The sequence below is a fragment of the Entelurus aequoreus genome, linkage group LG01, assembly GCF_033978785.1.
Source record: "Entelurus aequoreus isolate RoL-2023_Sb linkage group LG01, RoL_Eaeq_v1.1, whole genome shotgun sequence".
Taxonomy (NCBI): domain Eukaryota; kingdom Metazoa; phylum Chordata; class Actinopteri; order Syngnathiformes; family Syngnathidae; genus Entelurus; species Entelurus aequoreus.
Genome location: NC_084731.1, coordinates 18,936,305 through 18,959,319, shown reverse-complemented (window position 1 = coordinate 18,959,319; position 23,015 = coordinate 18,936,305). Strand labels below are relative to the sequence as shown.

General features: G+C 38.5%; 1 protein-coding gene across 1 annotated transcript in view; it reads right to left on the bottom strand.

The window, feature by feature from the left end:
- klhdc8a (kelch domain containing 8A) overlaps positions 1-23,015 on the bottom strand; it is a 76,194-nt gene that overhangs the window by 25,274 nt on the left and 27,905 nt on the right. The window contains exons 2-5 of the mRNA XM_062045281.1: positions 17,554-17,880; positions 17,276-17,486; positions 13,625-13,789; positions 9,118-9,336 (exon numbers count right to left, since the gene is read on the bottom strand). Coding sequence (XP_061901265.1) covers positions 9,118-9,336; positions 13,625-13,789; positions 17,276-17,486; positions 17,554-17,718 — 760 coding nt within the window. The 5' untranslated portion in view covers positions 17,719-17,880. The remainder of the gene's footprint in view (positions 1-9,117; positions 9,337-13,624; positions 13,790-17,275; positions 17,487-17,553; positions 17,881-23,015) is intronic.

Below are 23,015 nucleotides of genomic sequence, written 5' to 3'. Positions count from 1 at the left end.
GTTTATACGTACACCCTCAGTGTGACCTGTATGGCTGTTGACCAAGTATGCCTTGCATTCACTTGTGTGTGTGAAAAGCCGTAGATATTGTGTGATTGGGCCGGCACGCAAAGGCAGTGCCTCTAAGGTTTATTGGCGCTCTGTACTTCTCCCTACGTCCGTGTACCGCTCCGTACAGCGGCGTTTTAAAAAGTCATACATTTTACTTTTTGAAACCGATACCGATAATTTCCGATATTACATTTTAAAGCATTTATCGGCCGATAATATCGGCAGTCCGATATTATCGGACATCTCTATTGCTCACTAATGTTACCATATCTGAGTTATTGTGTAGAAATGTGGGGAAATAATTACAAAAGTTCACTACATTTACTGTGTTACCAATGAGGGCTGTTAGAATAATACATAATGTTTGATATAGAGAACATACAAATCCTTTATATATGAAATCTAAATTACTAAAATTTAATGATTTGGTGCATATGCATACAGCAAAAACTATGTACAAAGTAAATTATAACCCGTTAACCAATAATGTACAACAACTCTTCTCAACAAAAGAGGAGAAATATAACCTTAGAGCAAACCTGGGCAACTTAAGGCCCGAGGGCCACATGCGGCCCGGTGATCTTTTCAATCTGGCCCGCCGGACATTCCCAAATATTTTTTTTTAGATCTTTAAGATGGAAACTGGAGCTGCCATTATGATGTTCAATATAAATGTTTTCAAATGACCGTAAGTCTTGAACTATACAAAGTATTTCAATGGTCGGAATCTGCGCTTTTGCATGATATCATTGGTACTTTAATCTTTAATATACTAGTTACTATGGTAATCTAATTAGTTACTATGGTAATCTAAGTCACAGCAGCTCAGACGAGGCACCAAGCAGTGTGGGTGGGGAGCGTTTCCACAGAGTGTTTCCAGAGCAGCCAGCCTGAAATGCGGGTGTCAGGGACAGACGCGGAAGGAGATTTTTACAACAAAGTTCTACAGCTTAGTGATATATCAGATGTATCAGATTGTAAGTGGGTTTTTTTTACCCTTCACGTTCATATTTCGCTGTGTTTGTTGCATTTTTGTTGCCTTTCGCTCGATTGTAAAATATGTCAATCGAGAGAGTCTGTGACATTCATTCATTTGTTATCAATATTCAGTGTTTCATCGTTCATAGTTAATATTGTAAACCCCACATTCTTTATTTTCATGTACATTCTGGGTGTCTCATTCAGTAAAAAAAAAGTGTCATAACGTTTTTAGCATTCAATCAGACATTATTGTGAGGTTTTGTATTAGTGTTCCTAAAAATCAGATATACCGGCCCCCAGACACGTTTTTTTTCTCTAAATTTGGCCCCCCGAATCAAAAATAATTGCCCAGACCTGCCTTAGAGGAATATATAATTTAAAACATTTGTATGCACATACAACACTTAAGACTTTTATCATATCAGTATGTGGAATTAAATTAAGGAATAGATTAAGCAAAGAAATCAAACAAAAGCACTCAGTTCAAAAGGTTGTTCAAACTTTGTTTACTGAGTACAAAGAAGAACAATGTTGACTAATATGTTGAACTTTATTGAAAATTGTATATACTTCATCTCATTATGAGAATCAGAATTGATTTTAAAGGCCTACTGAAACCCACTACTACCGACCACACAGTCTGATTGTTTATATATCAATGATGAAATCTTAACATTGCAACACATGCCAATACGGCCGGGTTAACTTATAAAGTGCAATTTTAAATTTCCCGCTAAACTTCAGGTTGAAAACGCCTTTGGAAGATGACATATGCGTGTGACGTAGCCAGTGAAACAAAAGTATCGGTACCCCATTGAAGCCGATACAAAATAGCTCTGTTTTCTTCTCATAATTCCACAGTATTCTGGACATCTGTGTTGGTGAATCTGTTGCAATTTGTTCATTGCATTAAGGAGAAAGAAGCTGAGCAAGCAAAGAAGAAAGTTGTCGGTGCGAAGCGGAGTATTTTGCGAGGGAAGTCAGCAACACAACACAGTCGGTGTTTCATTGTTTACATTCCCGAAAGATGCAGTCAAGATCGAAGAACTCGGACAACAGAGACTCTTACCAGGAGGACTTTGACTTCGATACACAGACGCCTGTAGAGAACTGGGACAACACAGACTCTTACTAGGATTACTTTGATTTGGATACACAGACGCAGACGTGGTACCGTGAGTACGCAGCTGCGCTTCCAAACATTGGATCGCTTGCCCGTACGTGCGTGTCACGTACGTAACTTTGGGTAAATATATAAGCTTTATGAACCTTGGGTTAGGTGAACGGTCCTTTGGGCTGAGTGATTGTGTGTGTTGTGCAGGTGTTTGAATTGTATTGGGGGGTTATATGGACGGGAGCTAGGAGCTAGGAGCTAGGAGCTAGCATAACAAACACCTAGGTGTTTGTTATGCGGGATTAATTTGTGGCATATTAAATATAAGCCTGGTTGAGTTGTGGCTAATAGAGTATATATATGTCTTGTGTTTATTTACTGTTGTAGTCATTCCCAGCTGAATATCAGGTCCCACCCGCGTCTCACAGCATCTTCCCTATCTGAATCGCTTCCACTCCCCACTAGTCCTTCACTTGCACTTTCCTCATCCACAAATCTTTCATCCTCGTTCAAACTAATGGGGAAATCGTCGCTTTCTCGGTCCGAATCGCTCTCACTTCTGGCCGCCATCACTGTAAACAATAGGGAACTTTGCGGATATGTTCAACTGACTACGTCACGCTACTTCCGGTAGGGGCAAGCCTTTTTTTTGTCAGATACCAAAAGTTGCGATCTTTATCGTCGTTGTTCTCTACTAAATCCTTTCAGCAAAAATATAGCAATATCAATTCAATTCAATTCAATTCAATTATTTATTTATTTCGTACTTGGATGTGTACATTTCAACAACATTTCAACAATCTCACATACCTTACTGCATTCAATACACATATATCGCAAAATGATCAAGTATGACACATAGAATAGATCTGCTATCCCCGTTTAAATAAAAAAAAATCATTTCAGTAGGCCTTTAAGACTTATAAAGGGAACTGCTGTATTTGGAATTGACTATGGAATGAAAACTGTGTTACAAGATGGCAACAGGAAGTGAACATATGTGTTAGAAATTGATATGAAATAAAAACGAGGTAGGATTAAATAAGCTTAGGTTCTTCCTACTCCTTTTCGGACATGTTGTAAAGAGAAGTGAGAACCTGCAAATCTATATAATGTATCACATGTAAATGTATGCATGTTAGGAAAACAAATGATACCATACCATATGGATCGTGTTCAATGAACTATGTGACTGTTTAATACAAAATACACATATAATGCACATCTATCAATTTTATTGATTGTTGGACAGTTAATAGAAAACTGTCACACTTCCCTGCACACGCACACACACCATCAGTTCATCAGTTACTAAGCCCCTGTTACGCGTCACAGCTTCACAACCATTGGTACTAAACAGAATGCCTATCACCACAAATAACATCAGGGACTAAGTTGACACTGCAGGCCAAAGTGGCCCAAATCGATTTTTTTTCAAAATCAGATTTTTTTCCATCTGACTGTTCACACTGCAAGTAAAATGTGATATTTATCAGACATTAGTATGACAAGGATGATGGGAAACATGTAAACAACTCTCTCCACACTTATCCATGTTTGCCTATTTTAGCTGCTTGATATTTTTGGTTGGTTACAAAACTTTAATAAGGTCGTCACGGAAGTAAACAAGGTAGGAGTTGAACTTTTCCATTCTCTTAATGACCAATTTTATTAATGATATATCCATTATATTGAGTTTGAGTTTGAGTTTATTTCGAAAATGCAAGCATACAACACGATTTCCAGTATCACTTTTCAACATCTTCGAAAAGGAGTAGGAGGAAGCAGAGCTTATTTAATCCTACCCCTTTTCTTTTACATAACAGTTGCTAAAACTTTTGTTCACTTCCTGTTCTCAATTTATTCACAATATACTCCATAAGTAATCACAATAAAAATAAAATAAATAAATAATACTTGGTGAAGTAAGTTACATTTCATATGGTGAGATGAGTAAGATTAGTTTGAAAATGAATGGATGGATGAAATAAATTCAGAATGTTTATCACGGTTCTTCTTCTTTGTACTTTGTAAACACTTTAAGTTTGAAGAGTTTCTTGAAGTGGATTACATTAGTACATTGTTTGATTGTTTTGCTTAGTCCATTCCATCATTTAATTCCACATACTGATATACTGAAGGTCTTAAGTGTTGTGCGTGCATACAAATGTTTTAAATTACATTTTTCTCTAAGATTATATTTCTCCTCTTTTTTTGAGAATAATTGTTGTATATTCTTGGGTAGCAGATTATAGTTTGCTTTGTGTATAATTTTAGCTGTTTGCAAATTCACTATGTCGTGGAATTTCAATATTTTTGATTCAATAAATAAAGGGTTTGTATGTTCTCTATATCCAACATTATGTATTATTCTAACTGATCTTTTTTGTAACACGGTTAATGAATGAAGTGTACTTTTGTAGTTATTTCCCCATATTTCTACACAATAACTCAGATATGGTAACACTAGTCAGCAGTAGAGAATATGAAGTGATTTTTGGTCTAGAACATGTTTTGCTTCATTCATTATTGACGTGTTTCTTGCTACTTTATGTTGTATATTTTTTACATGAGATTTCTGTCAGGTTCAAACATCGATGACATCTATTAAACAAGACAAGAAGCAAGGAAATAAACAGAGACAGAAATCAATTTGGCTCAATTTGAGGAGAAACGTCTGGTCTGTACTCTTTACAGTTTCCAGCCCGCTCTGACGAAAAAAGGTTTACGTCTCCTCTTTTACTTGGATATTCCCTGTTTACACAACAACAGCTGGGGGTATGTAAACAGCCATTGTTTTCGGTCACATTAACACAAAAGAAAAAGATGCCTCGGGCTTGGGCTGGTCCTGGATCGAGCTTGGGCAAGTCTTGGATCACAATAGATAAGCCCTCCCGTCTCCTCCCATCGTACACAGCGGAATTTTCCAAGCCTTTGGCTTGGTGCAACAAAGACACTGGGAACTCAGAGAACGGAGCGTTTTTTGATAATTTACATACAATTTTTCTGACAATTTCCAGTTCAATTTATCATCAATCATTATATATATAGTAATTATATATCCGTCATATAATATAATATGTACACACACACACACATACAGTATATATATAGTTACTTCACATGCCCCTGGCCAAATTTTCTTTAGCCAAAGGCGGCTTCCAAATCAAAAAGTTTGGACACCCCTGGTGTAGAGCTCACCTGCAACCCTTTTGAAGGAAGTATGAAACATGAATGGCTGAACATGTGCTGTTAAAACCAAGTTAAAGTATTTGACAGATAATCCTGATCCAAGTTGGTGAAGTCTATATTTTAACTTTATGCCGACGTTGTAGAATGATAAGAAAGCAAAAGCATAAATTATTCTTCGGAGCGAAGTTGGGAGAGGGCCAGGTTTGATTGATGTAAATCTTACTGAGATAGCTTTTTTTAAGGCAGCGATACCTTTTTGCGCTTTGCACATAAACATGCCAAATAAAGGTTAATAGTCATACAGATAGTGGAGGAATACATAAAAACAAGCTGGCTGGCTGGCATGGAGGCGGGGCTGCAGTATTTGTGGTTCTAACCTTTGCCAAGGACATGTTTTCACTGCCTGGGTGTTGCTTGTTTAACAGACACAACACTGCAATGCTGCACAGTGCTGAGAAGAATGAAGTTGTGTTAAAATCATGAGCGAATAAATCCATAAGCACGGTGTCTGCAAGATAAGATACCACAAGATAGACAGACTACATGTTCTTAGTCCTTCTCCATATTTATTTGTATTCCCAGTTTGTGTTTTTGGTAGCATGTGTGTTATCGGAGGAATACAACTCTTGCAGAAGGCCCACATGGCGGGTGCTTTATTATTAGCGGTATAAAGGAGAAATGTAATAGAAAATTACTGAATGACAGCAGATTGGATGACCACATGAGCTCGGGCGTGGGAAGATATTGCTGAAGATGGGTTGTAATAAAGCAATCTGTTTTGTGATCTTATAATTCAGCCCCCTCCTCATTGCCAGCATCCCATCTGCAGCTCATCTCCCATCTCATCTATGCCTGAAATGAAAGTGGGAGAAACAGTGTATGGTGCGCTCCATGCACGTGCACGTGGAAATATTGATATTGTACGCCTTGTCTGTGTGTGGGCTTCTTGAAAAATCACCTTATTATTATATAATGACCGTTATCACCCCATCTTCCGCTTATTTCTCTTTTATTCATTCTCCTCATTCTGTATACATGTTACTCTGTGGTGTGTTATCCATCCATCCATCCATCACCCCATCTTCCGCTTATTTCTCTATTATTCATTCTCCCCATTCTGTATACATGCTACTTTGTGGTGTGTTATCCTTCCATCCATCCAGTGTGTTATATTCAATATAAAAAAAATGAAGTTAATATAATCAATAATACATTTAATTTAACAATAAATATAAGTTATACATTCTAAATAATGATATACAATATAAAATATTATAATGCAATATAAGAGATACACAATACTCATACATATATACTCAATATAGATTTTGTCGAAATAGATAATAGATTTTTTTATTTTGAGCTACCCTGCCAGTAAACAGAAGCTGGAAGTACAGAAATGTTTGTCTTGACAACAACATCCAGCCATCCATTTGCTATACTACTTGTTTCTATATATTCTACATATATATATATATATATATATACATATATATGGGGACGGCGTGGCTCGGTTGGTTGAGCGGCCGTACCAGCAACCTGTGGGTTCCTGTTGCTATCCCCGGCTTCCGCCCTCCTAGTCATGTTCGTTGTGTCACTCCACCCTTGGTCCTGATGGGTCGTGGTTAGGGCCTTGCATGGCAGCTCTCGCCATCAGTGTAAGAATGAATGTGTGAATGTGATAATGGTGTCAAAGTGCTAAGAGTAGCCTGAAGGTAGAAAAGCGCTATACAAGTATAACCCATTTACCATTTAATTTACATATACTGTATATATATATACATACACACACACATATATATATATATATATATGTCTTAATTAGATTATCCAAAAAATAGTGCTCGATACAGTGGTAGAGCGTAATATGTATGTGTGGGAAAAAAATCACAAGACTATTTCATCTCTACAGGCCTGTTTCATGAGGGATTTCCTCAATCCTCAGGAGATTTTTTCTCCTGAGGATTGAGGAAATCCCTCATGAAACAGGCCTGTAGAGATGAAATAGTCTTGTGATTTTTTTCCCACACATACATATATATATATATATATATATATATATATATATATATATATACATATATATATATATATATATATATATATATATATATATATATATATATATATATATACAGTATATATATATATATATATATATATATATATATATATATATAAATATACATATTAGAGATGTCCGATAATGGCTTTTTTGCCGATATCCGATATTCCGATATTGTCCAACTCTTAATTACCGATTCCGATATCAACCGATACCGATATATACAGGTACAGTCGTGGAATTAACACATTATTATGCCTAATTTTGTTGAGATGCCCCGCTGGATGCATTAAACAATGTAACAAGGTTTTCCAAAATAAATCAACTCAAGTTATGGCAAAAAATGCCAACATGGGATTGCCGTATTTATTATTGAAGTCACAAAGTGCATATTTTTTTTTAACATGCCTCAAAACAGCAGCTTGGAATTTGGGACATGCTCTCCCTGAGAGAGCATGAGGAGGTTGAGGTGGGGGTGGGGGGGGGGTGGGGGGATGGGGGGGGTAAGGGGTAGCAGGGGGTGTATATTGTAGCGTCCCGGAAGAGTTAGTGCTGCAAGGGGTTCTGGGTATTTGTTCTGTTGTGTTTATGTTGTGTTACGGTGCGGATGTTCTCCCGAAATGTGTTTGTCATTCTTGTTTGGTGTGGGTTCACAGTGTGGCGCATATTTGTAACAGTGTTAAAGTTGTTTATACGGCCACCCTCAGTGTGACCTGTATGGCTGTTGACCAATTATGCCTTGCATTCACTTGTGTGTGTGAAAAGCCATATATATTATGTGATTGGGCCGGCACGCAAAGGCAGTGCATTTAAGGTTTATTGGCGCTCTGTACTTCTCCCTACGTCCGTGTACACAGCGGCGTTTTAAAAAGTCATACATTTTACTTTTTGACTTTTCCGATATGATATTTTAAAGCATTCATCGGCCGATAATATCGGCAGTCCGATATTATCGGACGTCTCTAATAGATATATATATATCTATATATATATAGATATATATATACATAAATAAATATATATATAGATATATATATACTGTACATATGTATACATATATATATATATATATATATATATATATATATATATATATATATATATATATAAATAAAAGTACAAATAGATAGCCCGGGCACTGCCCAAATTATTTTATCAATCAATCAAAGTTTATTTATATAGCCCTTAATCACAAGTGTCTCAAAGGGCTGCACAAGCCACAACAACATCCTCAGCTCAGATCCCACATCAGGGCAAGAAAAAACTCAACCCAATGGGAATAATGAGAAACCTTGGACGGGACACGGCAGATGTGATTTTAACCAAATGTGTCCCCCAAGTCAAAAGGTTTGGGGACACCTGAGTTAAAGAAACTGAGCTTTGGTATCAGAATAGTAACGGTACAGATATGTGTATCAGTGCAAATTGAAACCTGGCTAGTGACCCAATACTCTGTTGCCACTCAGTAGCTCATTCAACTGTGATTGATGGTTCGTCTCTTTCTTGTGCCTCCGCTTTGAGAGAGAGAATGAAAAGCGACAGCACAAATGTCTAAGAAACACTGTGGATAGATGGCGTAAATGCCTATTAAAGACACACAAGACCAAACATTTCCTTCAGTCAAGTCTTAAAAAGTGCAATTGACCGACGTAACTGCCTGCCTTAGGCTGAAAACAAATCAAGCAATTGGAAAGTGAAAAGTTTATAGCCGTACCTCGGTGAGTGTCGAAAATGCTGACGTTCCTGGTAAACTTTGAGCTCTGATGTCCTCCTCCCTGCCGCAGTCCTCCCAGCAAACACAGCCTCCCGGCAGTGTCCCATATCGCTCCCGCGTAGGAACACTTACACGACAGCATTGGAAGCGTTGTCCATGAGCGTGTGTCTGTGTCATACATCTCGAACGCCTTCACCGGCCGCTTACACTGGCGGCCACCTAAAACCACAGCAACACACCAGACAACAGAAAATGTTGATTTGATGTCTCTCAAAATACTATAACACCACTCAGTTTGTAACGTATTTTCCGGACCACAGGGCGCACCGGATCATAAGGCGCACTGCTGATGAGCGGGTCTATTCAGGTCTATTTTCATACAAAAGGTGCACCGGATTATAGGGCGCATTAAAGGGGTCATGTTTATGGCTGCAACAACTAATCGATTAAATCGATTAAAATCGATTATAAAAATAGTTGGCGATAAATTAGTCATCGATTTGTTGGATCTATGCTATGCGCATGCGCAGAGGCTGCTTTTGTTTTATTTTTTTATAAACCTTTATTTATAAACTGCAACATTTACAAACAGCTGAGAAACAATAATCAGAATAAGTATGGTGCCAGTTTGGTGCCAGTGGGCTGTTTTTTTTTCAATAAAATACTGGAAAGGATAGAAATTTAGTTTGTCTCTTTTATCCGATTATTAATCGAAGTAATAATCGACAGATTAATCGATTATCAAATTAGTTGTTAGTTGCAGCCCTAGTCATGTTATTATAATTTTTACTAAATTGAAACACTTCCTTGTGGTCTACTTCAGTGTTTTTCAACCTTTTTTGAGCCAAGGCACATTTTTTGCGTTGAAAAAATCCGGAGGCACACCACCAGCAGAAATCATTAAAAAACAAAACTCAATTGACAGTAAAAAGTCGTTGTCGCAATTGTTGGATATGAATTTAAACCATAACCAAGCATGCATCAATATAGCTCTTGTCTCAAAGTAGGTGTACTGTGTACTTTTTTGCTGTTTTCCTGTGTGTAGTGTTTTAGTTCTTGTCTTGCGCTCCTATTTTGGTGGCTTTTTACTCTTTTTTGGGTATTTTCCTGTAACGGCTACCTGTTTTGCTTTGAGCGATATTTCCCGTATCTACTTTGTTTTAGAAATCAAGAATATTTCAGTTGTTTTTATCCTTCTTTGTGGGGACATTGTTGATTGTCACATCATGTTCGGATGTACACTGTGGACGCCGTCTTTGCTCCACAGTAAGTCTTTGCTGTCGTCCAGCATTCTGTTTTTGTTTACTTTGTAGTCAGTTCAGTTTTAGTTTCGTTCTGCATAGCCTTCCCTAAGCTTCAATGCATTTTCTTAGGGGCACTCACCTTTTGTTTATTTTTGGTTAAAGCATTAGACACAATTTTACCTGCACATTGCCTCCCGCTGTTTCCGACATCTACAAAGCAGTTAGCTACCAGCTGCCACTTACTTACTCTGCCGAGCTCTAGACAATACAGACACTCAACAACAACGCAAAATTTGCAGACTACATTTACTGGTTTGCAAAAAATATTTTTAACCCAAATAGCTGAAATCAGATAATCTCCCACGGCACACCAGACTGTATCTCACGGCACACTAGTGTGCCGCGGTACAGTGGTTGAAAAACACTGGTCTACATAACATGTAGTGGTGGTTCTTTGGTCAAAATGTTGCATAGATGATGTTTTACAGACAATCTTCAAGCCGCTTTCTGACAGTCGCTTCAGGATGCGCCATTTTGTGGGCGGTCTTATTTACGTGGCTCACCTTCGGCAGCGTCTTCTCCCCGTCATCTTTGTTGTAGCGGTGTATCGTGCAAGGACGGGAGTGGAAGAAGTGTCAAAAGATGGATCTAACAGTTTTAATGACATTCAGACTTTACTTCAATCAATAACAGAGCAGCATCTCCTCATCCGTGGCTCACTAGTGCAACAACAACGCCGGAAATGTGTCCCGTGAAAAACCGTCCGACCGGGACTCTCTAATAACTAAAGTTACTTGGGTGAATAATGTAAACTCACTATACCGGTATGTTTTAGCGCTTTCATGGCGAGTTTACTGACAGATATAAGTAAGAACTTTACACTACTTTATATTAGAAATGGCAAGAGTGGAGGATGAATGTCCCATAACAAGAAGGTATAGATGTCAGAATAATTGTAACTTGTTTTCCCATGAGTTCAGGCTGCCCTGCGAGAAGACAAAAGCTGTCTTTGTTCTTATCATGCAAAAGGCCTACCGCTTGTAAACCTCCACTGTGTGCGATGGGATGCGACGTGGAGGTGTCGGTTTCTTTGATCTATTGGAAAGCCACAGGATGACCTTGTCATGACCCGAGGTCTACAAAGCAGAGAGGGGGAAAACCTGACACCGCTCCAGGCACCTTTTCTTTGAACTGTTTATGAACCCCCAACCCCTTAGGAGCAGCTGCGTAATGTAATGTAATGTAATCAGAAAATGCCCAAATAAAGGAGGAGCGCGTTGGGACTGCCTTCAGAGCGTGGTGGGAGGCTGTAGCTGAGTGTGCAGCCCCAGACGTTTCTCCTCATGAGCTAAATTGAATCCTGTCTCTGTTTGATTCCTTTGCTTCTTGTCTTGTCTAATAGATGTCATCGGTGTTTGAACCTGACAATAGAAAAAGAAAAAGCTTATCGATTACAGTGTCCCCACGGACTATAAAGGTGGACGCGGGCTAATTTTTTAGGATTTATGCAGATCCCAAATACAGATCAGCAGGTAAGAAAAGTTTATATTGCGAAACAAAACGCCAGATAATATGTCTTACCTTATACACACACCATAAAAATAATCGTATGTTGAAGCGCAGTACAATCCATCAAACTTGTGCTAAAACATTTTGATAGATTTTTGAGCGCCTTGTGTAATGTTCTATATTTTCAATGGAACATATAACATTTTGGTGTTTTTTACTTGAGTCATATTGCAGTCTACACGTATCTCTTAATCCCTTAATTCCCCCCAAAAAAACGGATTAACTCGCTGGAATATAAAGACACTATAACATACATCCATAAACGTGGATGCACATGAAAAAGTGCAATATATTTATCAGTACAATAATCTATTTATTTATATCTGCACATTATTGCTCTTTTATCCTGCACTACAACGAGCTAATGCAACGGAATTTCGTTCTTATCTGTATTGTAAAGTTCAAATTTGAATGACAATAAAAGGAAGTCTACCGTATTTCCTTGAATTGGTGCCGGGGCGGTAATTAATTTAAAACCTCTTCTCACTCCGGCGCTTACCAAAGGCATGCAGTAAATTTAGGCCTGCGTTTTGAGTGTGATGTAAGCATACCATCATGAAAAGCACATTTAATAAAAAAAAACGTTATTATGGTCTTACCTTTACTTATAAATGAAGTCCATGCGCAGCTGCTTTTGAACAAACGCATCGATAACTTGTTTATAGAAGTCTTCCTTATCTTTCTTCAGTTTTAAAGGTCTCTCTTTCTCGATGGAGATATTCCTTTAATTATTACCTCCTGCTTCGATTGAAAGTCCAGTTTAGAAAACTGTTTTATTTTAGATAGGTAATCCTCCATGTTAAAAGTTCAGGCGAGAGGAAAAAATAAACGATCTGTTGCTGCTTGTTGTCACTTCTTTTGAAGCCGAGTACCGGTAGTCGCAAGAAGGATCACTAGCGCCCTCTACCACCAGGAGGCGGGAGTCATTTAATGACTCATATTTGACACACGCAGATACGGTATATTAATAAAACATAGCTGCTTACTGTTCTTTTTAGCATAATCAATAGCTTGGACCTTAAATCCTACTGAATAGCTCTTAATCTTTTTGCCTTTATGCGATTTCAAACTATTGAAATCAGCCTCCTCCATTTTGAAAATGAGGACAGGTGAAGTGTCACTCGTGACAGAACGAGTTTCACCCGGCGGAAGTTCTAGGCATATGCTAATTATTTTGCGAAACGAGTTTGACCCAGCGAAAATTCCAGACATGCGCTAATAAAAGTAATATTTTGCGAAACGAGTTTGATCCGGCGTTAATCCTGAGCCGTCGGTAATGCCAAGCATGCGCTAATTATTTTGCGAAACGAGGTTGACCCGGCAGTAATTCTAGGCATGCGCATACTATATTCCCGGCGGCAATTCAAGGAAATACGGTAAGTCTTATGTGTGACTGCCATCTACTGGTCATACTTATAATTTCACCATGTACCAAATAAAATAGCTTCGAGGTCGGTAAGCACAACCAAAATGATTCCCTACATTAGGCGCACCGGGTTATAAGGCGCACTGTCGAGTTTTGAGAAAATTAAAGGATTTTAAGTGTGCCTTATAGTCCGAAAAATACGGTAAATGAAGGGAATATGCACATGTAAAAGCCACACAGAACGCACCACGTACAATCAATTTCAGTCCTCGGTATTTTTGTACACCTCTCTTTGCGTGGAGAGTGACTTATTTGCAGTGGATGATACCTGCTACATAGAGCTTGTTGTCCAGTAAATGTGCGTTGGCATCGTAGCGTGGGGTCGGCATGGGAGGAAGCAGAGCCCACACGTCTTTTCGAAAGTCATACTGTTGAAGGATGTTACGAGAGAGCAGGTCAGCACCCATTCCGCCCACAGCCAGAGCACGACCATCTGCATACGCACACAAACACACACAAAATTGGAAGTCATTTGACGGTGTGTACCGCAAACGGCCAGGGGGAAAAATTGGTTGGTGGCGATAATACAATATGTATATGGAAATTGTCTTTTCTTTTCAGAAGTAGTCCTTCACGCCACAGCCAACATCCTGATGGCATCAAAAATACCTCAACAGCAAACCACTCCACTCTGCCCACCGTTTTTTTACACACTTCAGTGTGTTTAATTTAGCCATCAAATTAGGCACATTAAACCTGGCCACGGTTTGTTTCCGCCAGCCCTGTGACTGGCTGGTAATCAGTCCCCGGTCTACCTTACCTCTCACCTAAGGTCAGCTGGGATATAGAAGCTTCCGTGTGACCCTAAATAGCACACGTGTTATAGAAAATAAGAATGCATTATCACCTCTTGTGCGAAGGATTGTAGACTGGGATCAAAAAATGCAGAGCTTACAAAAACAATTGATCAGTTTTCTGTACGACTTGTCCTGTTTTGGGTCACGGGGATCTAGACTAGAGCATCTTTATCACCTGTGCCACTCTGAGCTAAGCTCTAGTATGGTAACTTGAGACTACATATATACACATTTTTGCATAAAAAGGGCCTGTAGTAAAAGTTTGTGTGTATTAAAACTAGGGTTGTCCCGATACCAATATTTTGGTACCAAAGTGTTTTTCGATACCTTTCGATACTTTTCTACAGGACCCCTAAAGGGACATGGGGGACATTTTTTTTTTTTACAAATTTTTTATTGATTGATTGATTTATTTTTTTAGACATGTATCTCGTGCGCACGAGATAGTTTCTCGTGCGCACGAGATAGTTTCTCGTGCGCACGGGAAACTTTTTATAAAGCTATAAAAAAAATTTTTTTTTATATATATATTTTTTATTTTATTTTTTTAGACATGTATCTCGTGCGCACGAGATAGTTTCTCTTGCGCACGAGATACATGTCTAAAAAAAATTTTAAAAAATTTAAAATATTTAAAAAAAATGTATTTTTATTTTTTATAACTTTATAAAAAGTTTCTTGTGCGCACGAGATACATGTCTAAAAAAATAAATACATTTAAAAAAATAATAAAATTGTTTTTTTTCCCCCATGTCCCTTTAGGGGCTCCGTACTTTTCTAAATAAAGGGCACCACAAAAAATGGCATTATTGGCTTTATTTTACCAACAAATCTTACGGTACATTAAACATATGTTTCTTATTGCAATCTAAGAACAATTTTGTTCTTAAATAAAATAGTGAACCTACTAGACAACTTGTCGTTTAGTAGTAAGTAAACAAACAAAGGCTACTAATTTGTCTGCTGATGTATGCAGTAACATATTGTGTCATTTATCTACCTATTATTTTGTCAAAATTATGAGGGACAAGCTGTAAAAAATAATTATTAATCTTCTTGTTAATATGTGCTTATTTTCCGTTACAACATCTTCTATCTACACTTCTGTTAAAATGTAATAATCACTTATTCTTCTGTTGTTTGATATTTTACATTAGTTTTGGATGTTACCACAAATTTAGTACGTGCAAACTGACAGTTAAGAAAAAAAAGGAGGCGATCATGTAGGCTAAACCTTAATGAAAACTAGTCTCTTCACGTACCACTCTAATGACCAACATTAAAATACAGTTGCGCAGTAGGCCCAAGTAGTCATAAAAAACAGAGGTTTAATTTAGCAAGTATATCTGGTATTTTTGGCCACTGTAACATTACACACAGTTTGAAGAGTAACACTGTGTTTAAATAGAGGAAAATACAAAACTGTGCTTTAATCAAGTGATTCTTTGGCGTACCACTAGATGGAACCCACGTACCACAGTTTGAGAATCCCTGGGCTCGATGATTGAAAGAGAATATATTCCGTCTGTGCGCATGTCAACACATTTGTATTGTCAAAAACAAAAATATCAGACATATCCTATATTCAGCAATATCATTTCATAATTCTTAAGCTGCTAAATGTTGAGTTGTGGCACTTTGAGGTTGTTTGCTCAACGTAAAGAGCTTTTTACAAATAAAATCTATTATTATTATTATTATTTAAATGACTTAAGGGTAGGGATGTCCAATAATATCGGACTGCCGACGTTATCGTCCAATAAATGCTTTAAAATGTAATATCGGAAATTATCAGTATCGGTTACAAAATTATCGGTATCGGTTTCAAAAACTAAAATTTATGACATTTTAAAACGCCGCTGTGTACACGGACGTAGGGAGAAGTACAGAGCGCCAATAAACCTTAAAAGCACTGCCTTTGCGTGCCGGCCCAGTCACATAATATCTACGGCTTTTCACACACACAAGTGAATGCCATCCATACTTGGTCAACAGCCATACAGGTCACACTGAGGGTGGCCGTATAAAGAACTTTAACACAGTTACAAATATGCGCCACACTGTGAACCCACACCAAACAAGAATGACAAACACATTTCGGGAGAACATCCGCACCGTAACACAACATAAAACACAACAGAACAAATACCCAGAACCCCTTGCAGCACTAACTCTTCCAGGACGCTACAATATACACCCCCCGCTACACCCTACCCCGCCCTCCCCCACCCCCAACCCCACCCACCTCAACCTCCTCATGCTCTCTCAGGGAGAGCATGTCCCAAATTCCAAGCTGCTGTTTTGAGGCATGTTAAAAAAAATTATGCACTTTGTGACTTCAATAATAAATATGGCAGTGCCATGTTGGCATTTTTTCCCATAACTTGAGTTGATTTATTTTGAAAAACCTTGTTACATTGTTTAATGCATCCAGCGGGGCATCACAACAAAATTAGGCATAATAATGTGTTAATTCCACGACTGTATATTGGTTGATGTAGGAATCGGTAATTAAGAGTTGGACAATATCGGAAAAATCGGATATCGGCAAAAAAGCCATTATCGGACATCTCTACTTAAGGGGCTGACTAAAAAAACTCTATGGATTTGTTATGGTGTCTTTTTTTGATGGCTTTCGTTTTTTAATATAGAAAATATAATATTTTAATATATTTTTTATATATAAAAAAAAAAATCCAGCAATATGCATTTTCTTGCGTGTGGATCATAATAGGCGCACCATCTCAACACTTCCAAAGTGCACATTCAGCATGCAAAAAATAGTTTGTTGTCTATATTGCAGAAAAGGTAGTTCATATTATATAATACAGCACAACTTGGAGAGCATGATACCATGAAGATGGAGGGAATTGAGTGTTTCCATGGGCACAACCAGTACATGAAAAATCCTCATTTAAATGTAACGTTTTGCCCCACTTTTGAACTTGTTATCAATTGCACACGCCGTTTTTGTAGATCACACTCAACACGCCCAATGATAGTACATGCAATTTTATAGTTTGCACACTCCCCTGAGAAATTGTTATTTGTGTTTTAGTAGATCAGGCCCATAATGTGCTAACAAGTTCACCGAAAAGGTTTGTTTGTTTTGAGAGCCATACCTTTCATAGTGATGGACACACCCATCAGAGCCTCCCTCAGGGAACTCCTCTTTCTCCACCTTCCTTCTTCTGTGTTATATATTTCCACCATCTTCAATGGACTCTGGTCCTCCCCCACTCCTCCAACGACTAAGATCTGTTTTCCAAGTGCTGCCACGGCAGCTCCAGCCCGTGGAGTGGGCATAGAGGGCAGGCTTATCCATCGGTCCCCCTACAGACATATAACAAAACGTTGACCGCTCTTTGAGCTACTTTTACAAGCTGTGTTTGTTTTGTACCTCAGGGGAGTACAGTTCCACATTAGGGCAGGGCCTCCCTGAAGCATCACAGCCCCCCAGCATGTACATCTGCCCCCCAACCTCGGTCAGAGTGTGATAGACACGGCCGTTGGGCAGTCGTGCCAAGCTCTGCCAGTGAAACTCATGAGCTGAGGGCACAGCCATGGCTTCAGTAGCTTAGAAAGGGCCAGCAAGAAGCATTAGAAGGTGCAAATCAAGGAGAATTTGGTTGGGGGTATGATTAAAAAAAATCGGATGACGTATGAGAGCTGGGAGACTGAGAATAAAAGCCGTCGTCCACTCCAATGCACTTCTTTAAATGTGCCCCTGCGAAAGAAAGAACACAATTAGTGTTGTAAAGTAAAGCTTAGAAACTCGATTTGTTGACTCAGCTAAACCCAGCAAGTGAACACTGTGTGGATGGATGATGCAAATTTAGTATCGATCCAATTCCAAGTACTGTAAATACAGGACCAAGTAAATGGATTATAAATGGGTTATACTTGTATAGCGCTTTTCTACCTTCAAGGTACTCAAAGCGCTTTGACACTATTTCCACATACACCCATTCACACACACATTCACACACTGATTGCGGGAGCTGCCACGCAAGGCCCTAACCACGAACCATCAGGAGCAAGGGTGAAGTGTCTTGCTCAAGGACACAACGGACGTGACTTGGTTGGTAGAAGCTGGGGATCGAACCAGGAACCCCTCGGATTGCTGGCACGGCCACTCTCCCAACCGCGCCACGCCTCAACACATGACGATTTTAAGCAAACAAAAAATATATATTTTAAAATTATAATCATTCTATTCAAATTATGTTATATTTTCTCCTTTTTAATTACACAATTACCGTATTTTCCGCACTATAAACGCACAGGATTATAAGGCGCACCTTCAATGAATGGCCTATTTTAAAACGTTGTTCATATATAAGGCGCACCGCATTATAAGGCGCACCGCATTATAAGGCGCATAGAATAGACGCTACAGTAGAGGCTGGGGTTACTTTATGCATCCTCAGTGTTTCCCACACATTCATTTATTTGTGGCGGCCCGCCACGAAAGAATTACGTCCGCCACAAATAATTTTTTTTTTGTGTTTTTTTTTTTGTCCTGTCCAGCTTCTCAGGCAAATCATATAGTTGATGTAGATGCCCATATAGGCTGTTCAGATTTACTTTACAAAAGAGAAGTGTAGGATACTTCTCTTGTTGCCTTATTTGTATTTGACCACTACTGTTTTCTGTTTATTTGTTACTGACTGTGGCAGGACACCTCTGCCTCTGTTTCACTTTATGTTGCTGGTAAATAATATGGTTGTAGTAGTAGGCTAAAGTTACATTATTTAGTATGCACTAATTAAAGGGGCAGAGCTTTAAGAGACATTTTAGCTTTTATATTTTATAAGATATATTTTTTGTAAGAACCACAATTAATAAATATATTTCAGTGAATAACTTATTGTTCAAATCTGTATATAAATATGTACATAAAGTGTTGTAATTATATTGTAAAATGGATGGATGGATGGACGTTTAAAACAAAACTGTTATTATTAATTAGTAAGTATACATTTTTTGAGCCTTTTTAGAGAAAATCATATCATTGCAGTAAATTATGCAAATTACTCAATGATGTCATGGTGACCACGCCCATAGCCACGTCCCCACCGCCACAGGTATCTTGGCAGTTTATGGGAAACACTGATCCTGTAGTTGCGAGACCTGCTGTGGCTCAATATTGGTCCATATATAAGGCGCACCGGATTAAAAGGCGCACTGTCAGATTTTGAGAAAATTGGAGGTTTTTACATGCGCCTTATAGTGCGGAAAATACGGTAACTGTTTGAGCAAAATACAGGCAATTGCGCAAAAATAACTACCGTATTTTCCGGACTATAAGGCGCACTTTAAATCATATATTTTTTCCTCAAAACTTGACAGTGCGCCTTATACCCCATTGCGCCTAATGTACGGCATAATTCTGGTTTTGCCTACCGACCTCGAAGCTATTTTATTTGGTACATGGTGAAATGATAAGTGTGACCAGTAGTTGGCAGTCACACACAAGAGGTATGTGTAGATTGCAATATGACTCAAGTAAACAACACCAACATTTTATATGTTCCATTGAAAATATAGAACATTACACACGGCGCTCAAAAATCTATCAAAATGTTTTAGTACGACTTTGGTTGTTACGTCTCGGGGGGCGCATTGCTGCGCTGGTAGCGTTCCTTCCAAGGCAGAAGACAAGCAGGAGTAGCGTGCAGGTAAGATTAAGGTTTTTAATAAATTAAACGCAGGACAAAAATACAAAACTGAGGACGCTAGCAAGCGTGGAGCCAAACAAAACCAAAATCTCACCAAGGGGGAAAAAACGAGGAAAGGTAGTCTGTACAAAAATCACTAGAGCGAGGAGAAAAACCAGGAGAACGTAACTGTTGCCTATCGCAAACATTGACCCAGCAACTAATGCTGGGTGACAGGAAACTATAAAGGGGAGTGATTAACCAAAACACCTGGTGGGAACACTAATTGCAAAACTAAGACAGGTTAGGAGAATCAGTGCCCATGGAAGCCAACAGAAAACAGGGAAAGAGGGTGCACCTAGGAAACAGACAAAAACAGAAAAACTAACAAACCCAAATCATGCCATGACCCGGGTGACGGATCATGACATAGGTAAGCTATGAAGCCGCACCACTTGATGGATTGTACTGTGCTTCAACATACGAGTATTATTATGGTGTGTGTATAAGGTAAGACATATTATCTGGCGTTTTGTTTCGCAATATTATGCAAAAGAAACTTTCCTTATCTTCTGGTACCTGCTGATCTGTATTTGGGATCTGCATTAGTCCTGAAAATTTTCGCGGATCCGCCTTAGTAGTCCGTAGTCGATAAGCTTCTTCTTTTTCTCGATCGTTTTGTTATGGGACATTAATCCTCCACTGTTGCCATTTCTAATATAAAGTAGTGTAAAGTTCTTATTTATATCTGCCATGAAAGCGCTAAAACATACCGGTGTAGTGAGTTCACATTATTCACCCAAGTAACATTAGTTATTAGAGAGTTACGGTTAGACGTTTTTTCACGGGACACATTTCCGGCGGATGAGAAGATGCTGCTCCGTTATTGATTGAAGTAAAATCTGAATGTCATTAAAATAGTTAGCTCCATCTTTTGACACTTCTTCCACTCCCGTCCTTGCACGCTACACCGCTACAACAAAGATGACGGGGAGAAGACGCTGTCGAAGGTGAGCCACGTAAATAAGACCGCCCACAAAACGGCGCATCCTGAAGCAACTGTCAGAAAGCGGCTGGAAGAACATATTCTTTGCAACATTTTGACCAACAAACCACCATTACATGTTATGTAGACCACAAAGAAGTGTTTTAAATTGAGAAAAAAAATAATAAAAATGACTCCTTTAATGCGCCCTATAATGTTTTACGCCTTATATGTGAAAAAATATCGAAAATAGACCATTCATCCGGTGCGCCCTATGGTCTCTGGAAAATACAGTAATCAATACTAATCATGTAACAATATATACAACAACAACAAATATACACATATTTGTGTAAATAAACAGAAGAGCACTAAAAAATATAGATTTTTTAGCTTATATTATAATCAAACTAGTGTTAGTAATATTTCATCAACTTGTAGATAAAAACATAGACTTAAGAAATAGTAGATACTGTGATTGTTAGGACTAGAATGCGCTGGCAGCAATAGATTTCTCAAGAGGCTGAGCTTTGGTGTTTTTTTTATTATTTTTTTTAACTTTCCTTATTACTTGCAGTTAATAAGGCTGATAAAATGAATGCGAAAAGAAAATGCTCTCCCAGTTCATGACCATAAGAGAAGTGCAAGATATAAAGCGCTATTGGCCACAGGTCACAAATTGCATTCATCTGAAATCTCTTCTGTTCAACAATTATTATGTTGCTCGAGATCAATACGCCGCCTCAATTTTGGTCATTTGTACTCAACATACGTTCAGCTTTCAACTTTAAAATGAGCCGTGTGTTAAATCTCACAGCTTCTTTCAAATATGTTGCCAACTCCTGATGATAATCTTCAATCATTAAATGAATGGTAATTAAGAATATGTTAATTTTGCACCATCTTTTGCAAGCGCTTACATTATCAACCTCTCATCAAATCTTCTACCCACATTTGACTAGCATCAAACCTAATTTATGATAGCGTGCAATGCTTAAGAACTGGTTCTGTCGGTTGTTCTGCTGAGGGATCTTAAACATGAGTATGCAAATAATAGCCTTAGAGAATCAAACCTAAGGCCAAGGCATATAGCAAGGCACTAATAACATTTCATGCAACACATGTGAATTTATGTCAACATGTATGACTTGTCAAAAATATAAATATTAGACATATCGTTTAGTCCAGTGATTTTCAACCACTGTGCCGTGGCACACTAGTGTGCCGTGGGAAATTATGCAACTTTACCTAATTGGTCCAAAAAATATTTTTTGCAAATCAATAATCATAATAATGTGCCGTTGTCTAGTGCCTGTGCCGTGTAAAGCTTGGCAGAGTAATCTTGTAATACTCCATACCAGTAGGTGGCAGCAGGTAGTTCATTGCTTTGTAGAAGTTGGAACGCGTCGAGGATGGTTTGTCGTGATCCCAATATGCAGAGCACAGCGGGAGACAGCGTGCAGGTAAAAAGGTACTGTATGTAACGCTTAAACCAAAAAATAACAAGGCAAGTCCCGCTAGGAAAAGGCATTGAAGCATAGGAATGGCTATGTAAAACAAAAGTAAAACTGAACTGGCTACAAAGTCAACAAACACAGAATGCTGGACGACAGCAAAAACTTACAGCGTGTGGAGCAAAGACGACGTCCACAAAGCACATCCCGTACATGACATGACAATCAACAATGTCCCCACAAAGAAGGATAGCGTACGCACAACTTAAATAGTCTTGATTGCGAAAACAAAGCAGGTGCGGGCAATAGCACTCAAAGGAAGGCGTGAAGCTGCTACAGGAGAACACCAACAAAACAGGAAGGGTCACCAAAATAACAGTGCAAGACAGGAAACAACAACAAACTCAAAATAAGGCACGACAACCTGGTGGAGTTTCATTGTTTAACCTTTTCTGCTGGTGGTGTGCCTCCGTATTTTTTTAATGAAAAAAATGTGCCTTGGCTCAAAAAAGGTTGAAAAACACTGGTTTAGTCAGTAATATAATTTTTTATTGTATATAATTTTTTTGTGAATTCTGAAAAGATTTTCGTTTGCGCCGTTGCGGTTTTTAAGTTACCGTATTTTCCGGACTTTAAGGCGCACTTAAAATCATTTTTTTCCCCTCAAAACTCGACAGAGCGCCTTATAACCCAGTGCGCCTAATGTACGGAATAATTCCGGTTCTGCTTACCGACCTTGAAGCAATTTTACTTGGTACATGGT